This window comes from Rhizophagus irregularis, chromosome 4, assembly GCF_026210795.1.
Source record: "Rhizophagus irregularis chromosome 4, complete sequence".
In the NCBI taxonomy this organism is placed as follows: domain Eukaryota; kingdom Fungi; phylum Glomeromycota; class Glomeromycetes; order Glomerales; family Glomeraceae; genus Rhizophagus; species Rhizophagus irregularis.
The window spans coordinates 1,751,023-1,769,310 of record NC_089432.1 but is presented as its reverse complement, the minus strand read 5'-3'; the positions used below and the strand labels follow the sequence as shown (position 1 = coordinate 1,769,310).

The following is an 18,288-nucleotide window of genomic DNA, read 5'->3' as shown; positions in this document are numbered from 1 at the left end:
TATGTCCCTAGTTATATCAACACGAGTGTGCAAAAGCTCTAAACAACAGAATATTACAAGAGTACAAAATTCGTTGCAGTATATCAAGTATTTGAGACGTGAATTATCTGAGAGGTACTGCTGAGGATGAACGATTGGAAAGGCTATTACGAATAGTGACGAAGAACACCTTTCGACAGAAAAATGCTCAAAAACGTTTAGAGATGTTTTATTATTAATTTTCATATTAAATTTATAAACAAGAATTTCTTTGATTTTTATTCTTTTTGCTTTTGATCTATATTTCAATAAGTTACAGTTAAAAATTATATCACAATAAGTAAAGTTTCATTTTAAAATAAAATTTTTTATGAATATTTTTTCTAATATTATATACATAAATCGTTTATGTTATAATATAAAAATTATTTTTTTTTAGTGAAAATTTAATATAGGCCTCAAAAGAGAATATTTTGCACTGTCACTGTTTTAATATATACTTTAAAGTCAATAACTGTACATATTAAGTGCTATAACTAAACCACCCTGAATATGATTTCTTTTTATTAAAGTTATTTAAAAAGTATTTATTAAATGTGAATTAATAATAAATGACAAAGTAAAAATGTGACAAGGGATTCAATAGGATTGGTGATGTAAATATGTTGTCAACTTCAAAAGTTAAATAATTATTTAATAGATACTATATAGAATGGTTACGAATAATTCATAAAAAATGAGTGGTATGATCTTTATTTCAAAAATATCCTACATGTACTATCAAATTTCATTTTGCCACTTACACATTACAATAATTATCGATAAAAATCATTATGACTATTTTTAGCCAACGAAAAAATCACTTTATATAAAAAATTTATAGATTAAAAATATTTTAGTTAATCAAAAGTAAGAGTATATATATGTTTCAACACAACCATTCTAATTATAAAAAAAAATATTTAAAATCATGGAATCATTTAATTAAAAGACAAGTATTTCATTTTTTACAAATTACATGCTATAGTATAAAATCAAATTAGTATTAATTTAACTAAAAATCAAAAATCGAATTTTTAGATTTTAAAAAAAAAAATTGTATTTATCATGAGTCAATCTGGATATTTTTTAACCAAAGTATTTATCCGGATATCCAAAAAAAAATTATCTTGGTTCATCCGGTTGAATCATATATTTATAACAATATGCAAAATTCATCGGGACCAAAAGTCAATTTTATATAAGATCAATCATGAATCATCTTGATTATCTTGACTAGTATCTCCGATTTAGGAAAATTATTAGTAATTTTGTATGCAATATGATAAAGTGAATAGTAATTTTGAACTAACATGAAAAATTTGTTACACACTAATTTCCATTTAAATGGAGTGGAGAAGGTTTGCTTAAATAATTTACAAATTATCATCCTTAAATTAGTTTATTAATTTATCATCCTTAAATCATTCAACATTTTATTAAAAACAAATAAAATGTCTTGTCAACTTCCTTATGATTGTCTTAATGATATATTAGAATATTTAAATGATGATAAAAATACTTTATATTCTTGTCTATTAGTTAATCAACTTTTTTGTGAAATTGCAGTTAGAATTTTATGGAGGGATTTTTGGAAGTTTTGTAAATTTTACTTTTATGATAAATCTTGTGATATATCAGCATCAATTATTACTACTTTAATTAGTTGTCTTCCTAAAGAATCAAAAAAGCTTTTAATTAAGAATGGTGTTAATACTACCATTATGTTTCGGAAGCCTCCATTGTTTAATTATGCATCATTTTGCAAAGTTATTTCAATTTGTAAAATTAATAAAATGATTCAGTATTTACTTGTAAATCAGCAATCATCTGTTTTAGAAATCTTATCACAAGAAATATTAAAAATGTTTATGAATCAAATTACATCATTAAAAGTTTTGGATTTGAAGCATTCAAATTCAGTAGATATTAAATTTATTTATTTACCTGAAGCAAAAATTCATTTAGAAAGTCTCACAGAATTAAAATGTGGTTCGAATATTTGTTTTGAATTATTTTATCAAATGACTCAACTATGTCATAATATGCAATCATTAACTATAGTTTTTGAATCTCAAATTTCAAATTGGTTAACAGATTTAATTTCTTCACAAAATAATCTAAAAATTGTAATTCTTAAGCATTATAATAATTATGATGATAAAATAACCACTTCGTTAATTAAGCATTCTTTAACATTAACAAAGTTAGCATTATATAAGTGTAATATAACCTTATCATTTATAGCCATGTTCAAAAATTTACAAGAACTCCATATAGATTTATATTTTGATTATTCTGCTTTTGATCAATTACAGTATGTTTATTTTTCACAATTGAAGATTTTAAGAATCAATTACATATTTTCAACTGGCACTGGCATTGATATGCTGGTACACAGTGTATGTAAATTTTTGGAAATTAATGGAAAAAATTTAACAGAATTATACATACTTAATATTTACTACTATAGTTCATTAATGAATTTAACTCTAGCTAAACATTGTCCAAATCTTAGAATTTTATACTCTAATATTGAGGAGGAAGAATTATTGAAACTAATTTTAAATAATTGTCAACATTTAGAAATTATTAAACTTTGTTATGAGGATTGGCAAAGTGGTGAAACCTTATTCAAGATTTTAACAAATTATTCACAAAAATATTTTCATACTTTAATTTTAGATTGTTATTTTAGAAAGCAAATAAATTGTCTTCTTAAAGACTTGGAGGAATTTTCTAAAAACTGGCAAAATCATAATGTATCATATAGATCATTTTCACTGATTATTTTTGTTTCTAATCATCGCATTATTGAATCAAAAATAGATATGGAGGATATAAAAATAGCTTTTGATAAATATGTCAAATTAGGTATTATTAAGAAATTTGAAATTAAAATGGAAAAAAATTTTTGATTAACCTAATGAAATATGATATATTATTATACTGTATACTATTTATATGCAAGATATTTACTTTTAATGTTTATGATTAAATATTGTAACTGAATAATATTAGCAGTAATACGGAAATTTTAATTATAATTTGTGTATCATCATATAAAATAAAAAATTTGTTAATTGTAATAATTACTATAGAAATTAATTAACAAAAAAAAAATTGGTTTGACCAATTATTTTCTTTCGAAAAAAATTTATATATTCATTAAAAATATAAACTGTTTTAATTCAAAATTATTTCTTGATGAAAAAAAAATACAATAATTATGTTCACAAAACTTATTTTTATTTCTTTGTTACCAAATGAGATATATGAGATATTACAGATTACATTATAAGGAAAACCATTGGGAGTTTTAAGGAAATATGATACAAATCATTGAAATTAAAGTGATATCTTTTATTCAAAAGAATAATTCTGTATCCAAATGAGTTCCTGTATTTGAAGCTGAAATTATTTTAAGACTTTACAGGAAAATTTTTTCTTAAAGAATAACCTCTTCATAATAATGCTATTAGAAAGTAATCAAATTGTATTAATTATTTATTAAAACAGAAATGTGATTTAATATCATTTTTTTTTTTGTTTAAAAAAAATTCTATTATTTAGGTAGGTAATCTTGTAAACTAATATCAACTAAAATGAAAATATTAAGTTTTTATTACAATCTCATTTAGCAATAATATTATTAATCAAAAAGTTGTTGTTGTTTATAAATTCCTCTTGATAGTTCTAGTACTTAAATTCTAAATAATAAATTAAGAACAAATAATACACATATCCTGTTAAAAACTCATTTTTAAAAATTTTTTTTTGAATTTATATAATTTATATATAATTTATTAATTTTTCTAAAATAGAAATGAATTTTTTTTATTATTACATTGATTACATTATAATTATATAGTACACACAAAAATACAAAATTAATGATGAATAAGGTAAAATAAAACTATAAAGTCCATCCATCAAATTAAATGAAAATTAAATCAAAAATAAAAATAATTAAACACATTCATTCTAATTAGTAAAATAAATAAAATGAAATAAAAATAAAAATAAAAAATAAAATAAAAAATTTAGGACCCGAGTATCATAAGATCAGGTGCTGATGATGAACTAGAAATAATAGATAAAGAGTCTTGATTTTCATTATTCATAATAAGAGCTTCATACCAAGATTTAATATCTTCATTATCATAAGTTATAATTTCTTTATCAACACTCTCATTAAACCATGAATATAATTTTGTTTCTCTAAATTCTTGAGATTTTTTCATCCATTTTTTCATTAACTCAGGATCTTGATGAAAACAGATATATGGTGAATTATAGAATGTTAGACTATGATAAGAAATATCAAGTCTTTCAAAATCATTAATAAGTTCCGCTCTATACATCAAAAGTCCATGATTACCAGCTTCTTTAGCATTATTAAATGTATCACTAAATAAAATTTAAAAAAGTTAAATAATTATTTATAAATAAATACAAATTTAATAAGAATATTATTTACTTACTTCATCAATGCAATAATCATGTTAAATAAAACAAGTACTACAACAATATTTGCAACAAGAGCAAATAATTTTAATTGCCAATAATTATAATTATTCAAATCAATTGTATTCATGTAGTACATGGAAAGTATTGAATCCCATATTGTATCAAAAGGATTATCTTGGCTTGGTCCTGTTAAAGTTAAATTTTCAGTTCCATTATCTAATGTGAAAGTTGAAGTTGATGGATATACATCAAGAAGTGATGGATGTCCAAGAAGAATAAACCTATTTATAAACATAAAAAATGAAATTACTTTTCTTTTAATAGATAGAATTAATACAAAATAAAAAAAATCAAAAATTACATTGAATGTCCAAATCCAATTATTAAAATGAACATAAATGCAAAAAATGGTATAATCTTTTTTAAAATATTCCCAAATATAAATATATTAATTGCTATTACAGAAAATAATCGAAACCATAAGAGCTAAAAAAATAAATAAAAAAATTAATATATAAATTATATAATTAAAGAACCATAAAAATTATTAAGCGTACCAATTCAACCCAAAGTAATAATATAGTTATTGTAGTTAAAACAATAATTGTTTCATTACTGATTCCAATTGCCTTATCAAACACTCTCACTAATAATATCAAGGTAAAAACAATTATACCTAAAAAAATGCTACACAGGTCAAGCATATTGAATATTGTAAAATATTTGCTTCTATATTTCACCATTTGCATCAACTCAATTAATAACAGATATGTTCCAATATAATAAAAAATCACTATCATAGTTATATTCAAGCCATAATTTAAATTATCACTTAAATAAATCTGAGAAAGTGTTGAAAATATAATTAAAAATACTATGTATAAGCCCAAAGGTCCTACCCAATACTTCATTGCTTGACGCCATCTTGAATTTATAGTTGCTCCCATAGATGGAATATTAAAAAATTCATTCTCATTCTTTTCAATTTGAAGAAATGGACTAAAATCTTTAGCATTTAAATCCCTATAATAAGGTGGAATTAATATACTTCTCAAACAACGTAAACTGGCTATTGATGTTCCAATTAAGGTTTTTTTAGTTTTTTCTTTAGCTTTTGGATTGTAAGACGTAAAATTTGAAAGTGGAACCATATAAATATCGGGCAATATATTATTTCTATATTAAATAAAACCAATATCAATAAACATTTAAAAAAATTAGCATTAAATACTAATGAAATATATTAGTACCTCATTCTTTTATATCCAAAGATTTCTTTCGGTGATAAAAGCCGAGTAAGTGGCATATATACTTTAATTGCATCTTGATGAACTGATAATTCTTTAAACCTTTTAATTGGAAAATTATACTTCATTTCTCCAAAGCAAGGTTTATAAAGTAATAAATCCATATAATTAGCTATATAAATAGTTAAGATGAATTTTAATAAAAGTAACAATAATTAGAAAATTTAGAATGATAAAAAAAAATTATTGAATAATATACCATAATAATCATGATTAGATAAAGATAATTCTGGAAGAATTTTTGTAACATTTATCATCCAACCAATATGAGTCATGGAATTTTCAGAATAATATTCTAATAAATATGCTAAAATAACAGCATCTCGATCTAATAAATGAAAAATTGTTTAAGTTAAAAATGTGATAAATAATAACGATAGGGTAAAGAAGAACTAGAATATTAACCTTTACAGTATTTTAAAGCAAATTCCAAATCATTAGTTGATATTAGATCTTCGTCTTCTAATTTAAAATCATCATATAATCTCAGTTCATGATAATATGGATAGGAGACATAATTTTTTTGAGGTCTGTGTAACAATTCGGTATTTTTCTCTTGAGAACTAGTTTGACCATTTGTGCCAAATAAGATATATTTTATTAATGAAAACGAACGTGAATAAATTAGATACGCCATTAAAGGATATTGGACTTCCATAAGTTTCCAATTATCAGGATATTTTCTTATAAAGTCTTTAATAATATTTTTGATTCCGCTAACAAATTTTTGATGTTTTTCTTTAGAATCAACACGTCTTATATGTCTATGATTATATAGGTAGGCAAGTGATTTACATGCGTGAATTATAATAGTGGTCATGTCATTCTTAATTTGAAATTTAGGTCTGCTTTCGAATGGAATATTGCTGATGAAAATATAAACGAGGTCCGAATTTTCAAAACTTTTAAAATCTTCAAAATCTTTAAAATTTTGTGACTTGGATTTCCACAGTTGAATACTATTCTGACCGATTATAAGAAGGAATTTCTTGTCATTGTTAAGAAATCTACCACTAATATATTCAGCTTTATCATTCCATGGTTCTATATCATGTGAATAATATATATGCTCATGCTTATCAATTATGCTGTTATTTTCATCAAAAGTGTCCATATTTATAAACATTTCTGGTATAACTTTAAATTGATTCTCATTGTCCTTATCATTAAGAAAAACTACTTTCCCATTTGCTTTTGCTATAGTATAATAATGTTCATCATATTTCAATAAAGTAAAAATATTATCTGATAAAGTAATATCATCTTTGGGAATAGGAAAATAATCATTTAAACATCCTGACATAAGCCAAATATGAAATTTCACATCACCACCTTTGCCTTGTTCAATAATGAATAATTTTTTATCATCATCAATAAATTCTAAAAATATAATTTCACAAATATCATTAAATTTTTTTGAAACAACCTCTAGACCACTTTCCATTAAATAAATTGTAATAATATTATCTCCATAGGAATAAGCAAATAATCTTGAATCAGTTGATATTGAAAAAATTCCAGGTTCATTATCATTTGAAATTAAAAAATCTTCTTCACGATGTCTATGAAAAACATTTACTAACTGTAAAGTATTAATATTATATATTTCAATATTTTTTATCTTTTGATGATCATTCGTATCAATCATTAAAAATTCCTGATATCTAGATTTTAAGATATATTTCCAATTAATTTTTGCATCCTTGATATTTTCTAATTTTTTAAATAAATTTTCGGGTAATAAATATGTATTACTTTTTGATACAGAAATATTTTTCCTTAATTTAATCTTAAACTTTTTTATCTTAACACAATTCGTACAAACAAGTGTTGCACTATTCTTTTTAAAACTTTTTAAAAAGGTAACAACTCCACCAAGATGAAATATTGAAGTGCCATTGTCGTAACAATTTTTGTTAAGTGAAAATTTAAAAAGTCTTATCATCCCTTTACTATAAGTCCGAGATAATTGATATTGCTTACTATCACCTCTTAGAATTTTGGAAACGTAAAAGAATTCAGGCAAGGCGAGAATGAGAAAGGGAATGCCTATAAATAGTACGTAAGGAAGAGGATTCGAAACAGGATTTGGATCAATAAAAAACAAATTGGTACAATAAGAAACAATTTCGATAGGAATATGAAGGAGAGAGTAATGAATCTCGCGTATATTGATACTAGATAATCGTAAATAAGCTTTTTGAAAACTGCCTTCCTCAATGGTTTCTTCTTGATTCATATCATCGTCAGTTATACAAGAAATTGCGACCAAGCCAGCGTCATTGTCAATGATATCTGAAACTGCTAAAGACCACCCAAGAATATTTTGTGGTTTTTTATCAAAGAATTGATTATTATCAACCTCTATTGTTGTTTTTACTGTCCTTGAATCCATCGCTTTATCATTTTTCTCATTTTCTAAGACATTCTCAATCGATATACAAGATTTATCTATAAAAAATAAGACAGAAAAATTTTAACCTTTTTATTTTTATTTATTTACAGTATATACATATATATATATATAATAAATTATTTATAACTTACATGGATTGAACGTTGCAATTAACGAGCCATCCGGACTAATGGACACATAAGTTATTTTTTCTCCGTAACTTCCATTTTCCAGATCTTCTGTCATATTATCTCTTTTTGTATAAAACGAAAAAAAAATATTTCAAAAAAAAAAATATTTTTTTTTACAGTTCACTTACGGGTTCTGATAAAGATATATTCACCTTTAATAATATTAAGATTCAAGATTAATACTTTTTTATTTTAAAGTCCAGTTCATTTAAGTTACAAATTAAGGAAAGGTATGTACCACGGCTGTGCCGGTTATTTAGTATTAATATTTTTGGTCATGCTTACGTCATGTGCCATCAAATTGTTGATAGTCGTTTATAGTATGGTTTCTAGCTAAAATAAGTAAACAATAAGGATTTTGAAATAGAATATTCCATGCAATTAACATGTGCCGATCTTTTCCGGACCGGAAGAATTCATTGATTTCATTCAGGTTTCAAAAAAGTGCCATCCAATATCAAAATTCTGGGTTAAATAATAATAAATAATTTTTTCTCGGTCGTAAATATGCATAATTAGGGTTAATTTGTACCTTTCATGAGTCCTACCTCCTACTATATCTTTAAAACCGAAGTTCTAAGTCGTACTATATATGGGCGCTTAACCAGACCGAACAATGCATAAAAAGGTAATAGTGCAGGTAAAAAAAAATTATTTCTCTAAATGAATAATATTTTTAGTTATAATAACCATATTATAGTCTGAATTATCCTAAAAATAAACTTAATTATTTATTTCTTAAAAAAAATTTAACTGCTAAGTGCTGATCTTTGTTGGCTGATTATGTATTACTCAGGCTCTGTTATGTTACAAAAGTCTGATCATCGGATATTACCGTTAATTTTGTGTTTGAAATTATTACGTCTTGAAGGTCATGCTTTAATAATGATCATCACATGTTGCTTTATACGTAATAGTCTACAATGATTAATATTTGTCATACATATTTTACGGAATATTATAATAGAAAAATTTGCTAATACCTTTTTCTAATCCGCAATTATGATTTGCTGTTTATTCTTATAATGTGACTTTCAATACCTTGATAGTTCTAAATTACCTTCCAAAGTTAAAAAAAAATAAATAAATTTTTAAACCGCCTCTAGGAAAAAAATGGTAACTATTTTTACTAAAAAAAATTACTTTCATCCAAAAAAAATAAATTTATAATATTAAGACGGATTTTTCTCGACATTGAAATTTGATAATTTAAATGGTTTAAATAATTTAGACGCCAAAAAAATAAATTATAACAATTAAATCTATAACTTACGACCAGCATTATATATAAACTCATTATATACTGTAAGTATAGTAAATTCCAAACATTTTTATTAAAAAAAAAAAGATACACGCTGCGCTTACTACGCATACACAATACGTCAAAATAAAAAATACCGTAAATAAATAAATAGTGTCATAGTACCATATGATCAAGTGTAACGTTGCCATTATACTTATTGTACATAAAAATGTATCAAAAAAGATTTTGAGAAACAAATTATATTAATTTATACATATAATTATTATAGTCTAGAATATGAATCTGGACGATAATAGTTATTTTTCAGATCCAAAGATGCTTATGAAAATACCTCAAAAATGAGGAACAATGATTATTTGGACCAATGGTCTGGTTAATTATTTTATATGGCGAGAGGGAATATCAAATCCTTCAATAAGTTCTTTATACATAAAAGTCAAATAATTACAGTATTTCACTAAACTAATTGTTTTATTTTATAAAATTTGTTGGTAAATATTATATATATATGAATACATTATATACCCATCAATTCAATTATCATTTTTAAATAACATCGCCAAATAATACTACATGAAATGATTTTTTTGCGTATAAAAACAAAAAGTCGATCTTTCCTTTTTAGATACTCCCAGGCGGCATTACGTAAATCCAGCCCTGAAAAGTTACATAGAGCTAGTAAATGAGTGCCGATCTCTAATTATCTATTATACTAGGGTCCAAAAAATTACCAGGTCCGATCGTTAAATAAAATGAGCTTAAATGTAATAAATGGTATAATATTTAACTATTTTTTCCTCGCTTTTTTAAAAATAGTTTGATACCCCAATAATAAATAAATTGAAAATTTAACAAATTAATTGAAGACATGGTTAATATTTTGAATTTCGCGTCTTCGTTGTAAAGAACAATTTCTTTAATTTTTTTTTTTTTTGGTTCAAATTTACGATAGCAGCAACATAAGACATTTTCAAACGGTGAAAATAGTATAATTACGATTATTTATAATAATGATTTAACCTTTAACCTTTAATAGTGAATGCTATATATAGCTAAAAGTGTATTCACCTAATTTACACGGATGAGCTTTATGAACTTTTTTTAATTTTTAATTCAGGCTTATCAGGCCCGTATTTGAATTTGCGGCTAGCGCAAAGCAATCGATATATTGTTCTGTTATTTACTTTTAATAATGCCTTTTAACAAGGCAATTTTCAATGTTCTATGGGAATATGATTGTTTGTGTTTTCATAATTTGAGCGATATACCATAATTATCTATCAAGAACAGCACCTTGATGTATATAAAAGGTCCTTGGATCAACATACGAATGATCATCAGAACTTGTGACTTCATTTACTACAAACATTACAGATATGATACGTCGTGTAACATACATTAATAAATATTTGTGTCGATTGTTTCGACCCGTCGTCTGTCTTTTAAAACTTCCTTCTCAAAATGCCCAAGTTAGATAGGGATGTTCTTTATTTAATATTCGAAGAGTTACAATATGATAAAAGAACTCTTCATTCATGCCTTTTAATTAATAGAACTTGGTGTGAAACAATTATTCCAATTTTATGGAGAAATCCTTGGGGATACAATTTAAATATTGAAAAAGAAAAATTATTATCAAATATAATTATTTCACATTTATCAAATAAATCAAAAATTAGTTTAAAACCCAATATTATATATCAAAAACCTTTATTTAATTATATTATTTTTTGTAAACATTTAAATTTAAGTAATATTCAAAAAATAATCAGTATTATTGATATTGAATCTGAAATGAAAAGTATTAAGAAAGAAATTATTACCCTTTTTATTAAAAGAAATACTAAATTTACTCATATTTCTATACCTTATAAATTTGATTTTCAATTACATCTTATTCCTAAAGCAAAAGATCATTTTTCAGATATTAAATTTCTTAGTTGTAGTACTTGTGTAAATAATAATATTTTAATTGGAATAATGAAAATATGTAAATCTATTGAAGAATTGGAACTTATTGTTGGTGAAGATAATAATAATAATAATGGAATTATTAAATTAATTAAATCCCAAAAAAATTTATTAAATATCAATTTAATTTATCCTTCATACACTTATGATGATAAATCATTTGGTGAAATTCTTGAAAATTCATTGATTAATCATTCAAATACTATAGAATATATTAAAATAAATAAATCACCTTTCACTAAAATTCTTACATCTTTCATTAATTTACAAGTTTTAGAATTGGATAATATTCAAAATACAACATTGGATTATTTGGAGAATTTATCTTTACCTTATTTACGTATTTTAAGAACTAAAAGTGTTTCTATCGAAGTTTCAACAATTTTAATTAAAAGTACAGGAGGTTTTCTTAATGAAATAAAAATTGATTCTACATTTGGTAATGTTTATAGTAATAATAGAATTATTCAAGCAATTTATAATAATTGTCCTTTTCTTAAATATCTTAAATTAATTCTATTAAATGATAATATTTCAGAATTAGAAAAATTGATAATTAATTGTAATTATTTAAATGGATTATTTATTATTATTGATAGTTTAGCAGCATTTGATTGGGATAATTTATTTAAAATATTAACTGAATCTTCACCAAATAGTTTATTTAAATTTAAATTTTATTCTTATGTATCAATTAATTTAGGTTCTTTAAAACAATTTTTTGAAAATTGGAAAGGTAAACATCCCATGTTATTACAATTAAGTCGAGTAAAAAATGTTGAAGATTTGATAGTAAAATATAAAAAGAAAGGGAGAGTGAAAATATATAATAATAATGTTAATTTTGATGAAGGATTTGAATGGATTTAATTAACCAAGTTATTTATTTATTATATAGTACATATTAAATATATTAATACCATGTTTAAAATTTTATATCTATTTACAAATTTCGTCAAAAATTATTAAATAAAATATTGAAGTGAAAATTTGTATTTAAAATTAATAATAAACCATAATATAATATGTCAGTACTTTATAAATAATTCATATATTATATGTTAATTTATCTTTATTAAAATAAAATATCTTAAAATTAAACATCAAAAATAAATAAATTTAAAAAGAGAACTAAAACCAGAGATCATCTTCGGATATATCTTGATTTTCATTATAAGGCGCAGTACCTGAGATAAGTTTATGCCAACCTTCAATGTTTTTCATCATCAAATTTTATACTTTCTTTCATCAAGAACCAGATATCATTTTCAGATATATCTCGATATTTATTATAAGGTGTACCTGAGATAAGTTTATACCAATCTTCAATGTTTTTATCATAAAATTTTATTTCTTCATCCATACTCTCTTTAAACCATTCGTATAATTTTGGTTCTACACGAGATGCTTCTTTCCAATATTTTATCAAATCAGAATCTTGATGAAAACATATATATAATGGACCATTATGTAATTCGCTAAAGTGAGTACTCTCATAATCATGAATAAGATCTGTTCTAAATAACAAAAGTCCATCAGTACCATCTTCCTTTGCTTTAGTAAATGCATCACTAAAATATTATTTTGTAAAATCGAGTTAGACAAATAAAATATTATAATAATATTATATTCAAATTATTAGATAGTAATACTTACTTCATCAATGCAATGATCATATTTAATAAGACAAGAACTAAAATAACATTTGCTATGAAAGCAAATAACTTTAATGGCCAATAATCATAATCACTAAAATCAATTGTATTCCAATAGTATGCGGAGAGTATAGCATCCCATATTGTGTTAAAAGGATTTTCTGGAATTTCTCCTGTTAAAGTAAAATTAGTAGTTCCATTATCTAATGTGTAAGTTGGAGCTGATGGAATTAAATCAAGAAGTGATGGATGTCCAAGAAGAACAAACCTATTATAATAAATAAAATAAAAGTTAATTTACTTAAACTGAATACTATAATGCAAATAAAAAAACAAAAATTACATTGAATGTCCAAATCCGATTGTTAAAATTACCATAAACACAAAAAATGGCATAATCTTTTTTAAAATATTTTCAAAAATAAATATATATAATGCCACTTCCGCAAATAATCGTAACCGAAAAAGCTTGAGAACGAATAACAAATTATAATTAAAACAACATTATTATAAGTGAAATAAAATTTTACATAATGATTATTATACACACCATTTCAGTCCAAAGTATTAGAGTAGTTACCGTTAATAAGACAACAATATATTTATGATTAATTCCACTAGTTTCATTAAATGATTTTACAAATATCAGAGTGAAAACACTTATTCCCAACACGATACTGCATAGATCAAATATATTAAATACATTTCTACAGTAATTTAATCTATACCTATATATTTGCATAAACTCAATTATTAATAAATACGTTCCAACATAATAAAATATTCCAACCACTGTCATAAACGTAGCATTGTGCTTATTTTGATAATCATTATCACTTAAGAAAAGTTGAGAAAGGAATGAAAATAAGAATAAAAATGTAGTATAAAACATTAAACGTATCCCCCAATGATTTCTTGCCTGCAACCATTTTGAAGTTATAAATGCTTCGACTATTGGAGCATTAAAATATTCCCGGTTGCCCTTATGTTGATTTTTTTGAAGAAATGAGAAAAATTGGCTAGATTCTTTGTAACTGTATCCCCGTAGAAGTAATAATCTTAACAATAAACGAAAAGATTTTTTAATTATTCTGATTATTCGTTTGTCTTCATCTTTTGAATCATGCGTTGTCTCTTTAAAAAGAAATGGTACAATATAAATATTTGATAATTCTTCATTCCTATATTTTATTTTTAAAATTAAAAATTTTAATAATGGATTTAAAATTTTAAACATTTTAAATTATTACTTACCTAATTACTTCGTATTGAAGAAAACTTGCAGATTTCGCTTCTATAAGCCGTGTAACTGGCAAATGTACTTTAAATTTTAATGAATCATATGATGTTTTAAATCTTTTATTTAAAAAGTTGAATTTCACTCCCCCAAAACAAGGTTTATAAAATAATAATTCCGAATAATTTTCTATACGAGTATTAATCATTATCAATTAAAAAAATATACAAATAAAAACTAACAAAATCAGTATATAATAAATTTACCAGGTAATTTCGGAAAAATTTCTTTAACATTATTCATCCAACCAATGTGATCCTTAGCATTTTCAGAATAATACTCTAGAAGATATGTCAGTATAACAGCATCTTGATCTATAAATAATAAATATCCAAGTTAAACTACATTCAATATTAATGAATAATGACAAATAGGAAACACTAACCTTGATCTAATTTCAAAGCTAATTCCAAATAATTTAATTTCAAAGATTTTAATTTCAAAGATAAATACAAATCATTTAATTTCGAATTATTTAAATTCAAATCTTTTAATTTCAAATCTTTTAATTCCGAATATAATTCCGAATCAATTATATTCAAATCATTCAATCTATTTAAATTAAAATCATTTAATTCCAACTTATCTAATTTTAATTTCAAAATATTTAATTTCCGATCTAAGTTCAAATCAACTAAATTAAAATCATTTAATTTCAAATTATTTAAATTCAAATTATTTAATTTCAAAGCTAATTCCGGATCAATTAAATTCAAATCTTCCAAATTATTTAAATTCAAAGAATTTAAATTCAAACCAGTTGATTTCAAACCATTTAATATTAATTTCAAATTATTTAATTTCGAAGCTAATTCCGAATCATTTAAATTCAAATTACTTATTTTCAAATCATTTATTTTCAAATTATTTAATTTCGAAGCTAATTCCGAATCAATTAAATCCAAATAATTCAACTTTTTCAAATCTTCTAAATTCAAATCTTCTAAATTCAAATCATTTAATTTCTTCTTACTTAATTCCAATATCTTAAATTTCAAAGCTGATTTCGAATTATCTAACTTCAAATCATTTAATTTCAATTTATTTAAATCCAATTTTCCTAATTTCAAATTATTAAAATTTTCTAAATCCAAATCATTTGAGTCCAAATTATTTAATTTCAAATCATTTAAATTCAAATCCAAATCAATATCATAATCTGAAACACATTTGCTTTGTGGTTTATGTAGCGAACTAGCATTCTTCTTTTGACTATTGTCTCCAAACAGAATGCATTTTATTAAAGAAAATGAACGCGAAATAATTAGATATGCCATTAAAGGGTATTGAACTTCCATAAGTTTCCAATTATTAGGATATTTTTTGATGAAGTCTCTAATAATATTTGTGATTCCACTGACATACTTTTGACACTTGTCTTCAAAATTAGTATTATTTAATGTATATAGATAAGCCAGTGATTTACATGCGTCAATTATGACAGTTGTCATGTCATTCTTAATTTGAAATTTAGGCCTGCTTTTGAATGAAGTCTTGCTGATGAAAATATAAACGAGGTCCGAATTTTCAAAACTTTTAAAATCTTCGGAATCTTTAAAATTTTGTGATTTAGATTTCCAAAGCTGAATACTCTTTTGACCGATTATAAGAAGGAATTTCTTGTCATTGTTAAGAAATCCACGTGTCCATGGTTCCGTATCAGGTGTATAGGTATTTTCAATCCATGGTTCCATATCAGGTATACATTTTTTATATTCAGTTACAAAATCCTTATCTCCAAAAGATGTGGGCATTTTTATAAGTTTCTCGCATAAATTTTTAAACTGGCTCTTATCGTCATCATCCTCAACTTTAAGAAAAATTACTGAATTATACTCATGTTTCAATAATGCAAAACTACTATATAATGGAATAGGGGATGAAAAATAATCATTTAAGCATCCTGATATAACCCAAACGTGTAACTTCTCGCCACCTTCTCTTTTTTTTTCAATAATGAACAATTTTTCATCTTTAATAAATTTTAAAAATTTAATTTTAAAAATATTATCAAATTTTTTTAAAACAACCTCAAGACCATTTTCCATTAAATAAATTGCAATGGTATTATTTCCATAAGAATAAGCAAGTAATCTTGAATCAGTTGATATTGCAAAAATTCCAGGTTTATTGTTCTTGGTAATCAAAGAATCTTGATATTTATAAAAAACGTTCACCAACTGTAAAGTATTGATATCATAAATTTCAATATTTTGCACTGCTTGATGATTATTTACATCAACCATTAAAAATTCCTGATATCTAGATTTTGAAAGATATTCCAAATTATGAGTTGCATCTTTAACATTTTTTAGTTTTTTATATAAAATTTCGGGCAATAAATAGCTAGATTCAACTTTTTTTCCACTTAGTCTAATAATAATCTTATATATAATTCCAGGCAATAAATAGCTAACAACAGATTTAACATTTTTTCCACTTAGTCTAATATTAATCTTATGTATTCCGATATAATTCGTGCAAACGAGTGTTACATTATTCTTTGAAGTTTTAGAAGTTTTTAAAAAGCCAATTACTCCACCAAGCTTGCTCTTGTGTATTGGAGATATTTGAGCATCAGAGAGGTTAGTGGAATCATTAAGTTCGAATTTATATAGTTGTATCGTTCCCTTGCTAGAAATCCAGGATAATTTAAATTGTTCAATATCATCATCACTAGAGTAAGACGCATGGAAACGAAAGAAATTATATAAATACAGTAAAACAAGAAGGCAGAGAATGAATACACTTAAAAGGATAGGAAGAAAGAAAAAAATAACAAAAATGAGCAAGAAAAGGACAATAAAATAACGGTTGAATAATGCAAAAATATGTTCTCGTAATTGTTTTATTTGAAAAAACGCCATTCGAAATTCATTAACTTCTTTTGGATTCATGTCTTCTTCAGTTATGCAAGAAATTGCAACAAAGACGATGTTATTGTCAATGATATCCGAAACTGCTAATGACCATCCAAGAAAATTAACGTTATCGTCAGAGAGTTTCTTCCTATCAAAAGATATTTTTGCCTTTTTATTTATCGCCACGTTTGTAATTGTTATACGAGAACTATCTGAAATAAAATAAGTTTAATTTAATTTTGCATTATTTTATTTTTATTTATCTTTTTTTTTATTTTTCTGAGCGAAACAAGATATGATTACGAAAATATGCGGTAAAGGCTATTATAATTCATTAAAATAATCATATTAAAGGCTAACGCGTACATAAACACAATATAAATTTACCTGAATTAAACGTTGCTACAATCGAACCATCCGGACTAACGGCCACAAGAGTGTCTTCATTTTTGAAGTCAACGTAATCTTTTACAACGATGTATTCATCGTCATATTGAATTTTATCGTATTCATCGTCATATTGAATTTTATCGTATTTATCGTCATATTGACTTTTATCTAAGTATTCTTTTTCTTCTTTGTCGATTACAATAATTTTGTGGGACATGTTTTTCAAGATGTGAAAAAAGAATTTTTTAAAAAAAAATTTCACGAAGAAATTTATTTTTCACATATGCCCACTTTAATTTATTTATAAGGTTAAATATCTGCAGCGTCTGCACAAGACTGACTTTGTAAAATCCTAAATTTGGTAATCTAAATGATATGAATCTTATCACAAATATTACCCCTTTGTCCTCTTACCTAATAAAAATAAAAATAAACGTGTGTAATAATTTAACTCCTTAATTGTTTCACT

At 24.0% G+C, this 18,288-nt stretch overlaps 4 protein-coding genes across 4 annotated transcripts; 2 read left to right on the top strand and 2 right to left on the bottom strand.

The window, feature by feature from the left end:
• Positions 1-1,472: 1,472 nt before the first annotated feature.
• Positions 1,473-2,936, top strand: OCT59_023751 (uncharacterized protein; the record flags this gene model as incomplete). Its single annotated transcript, XM_066134932.1, has 1 exon — positions 1,473-2,936. The coding sequence occupies one exon, from the start codon at positions 1,473-1,475 to the stop codon at positions 2,934-2,936; it is 1,464 nt and encodes a 487-aa protein (XP_065991010.1).
• A 1,125-nt stretch (positions 2,937-4,061) lies between these two features.
• On the bottom strand, positions 4,062-8,436 carry OCT59_023750 (uncharacterized protein; the record flags this gene model as incomplete). The annotated part of the gene is made up of 8 exons (XM_066134931.1): positions 4,062-4,428; positions 4,503-4,769; positions 4,850-4,974; positions 5,046-5,664; positions 5,739-5,907; positions 5,995-6,123; positions 6,201-8,246; positions 8,343-8,436. The coding sequence occupies 8 exons, from the start codon at positions 8,434-8,436 to the stop codon at positions 4,062-4,064; spliced, it is 3,816 nt and encodes a 1,271-aa protein (XP_065991009.1).
• A 2,646-nt stretch (positions 8,437-11,082) lies between these two features.
• Positions 11,083-12,656, top strand: OCT59_023749 (uncharacterized protein). The gene has a single exon (XM_025332557.2). The coding sequence runs from the start codon at positions 11,107-11,109 to the stop codon at positions 12,484-12,486; it is 1,380 nt and encodes a 459-aa protein (XP_025170379.1). The 5' UTR covers positions 11,083-11,106; the 3' UTR covers positions 12,487-12,656.
• A 170-nt stretch (positions 12,657-12,826) lies between these two features.
• Positions 12,827-18,036, bottom strand: OCT59_023748 (uncharacterized protein; the record flags this gene model as incomplete). Its single annotated transcript, XM_066134930.1, has 9 exons — positions 12,827-13,187; positions 13,273-13,539; positions 13,615-13,739; positions 13,822-13,948; positions 14,036-14,452; positions 14,526-14,697; positions 14,775-14,882; positions 14,954-17,641; positions 17,817-18,036. 9 exons carry the CDS (start codon positions 18,034-18,036, stop codon positions 12,827-12,829), a joined length of 4,485 nt encoding a protein of 1,494 aa, XP_065991008.1.
• Positions 18,037-18,288: the final 252 nt, after the last annotated feature.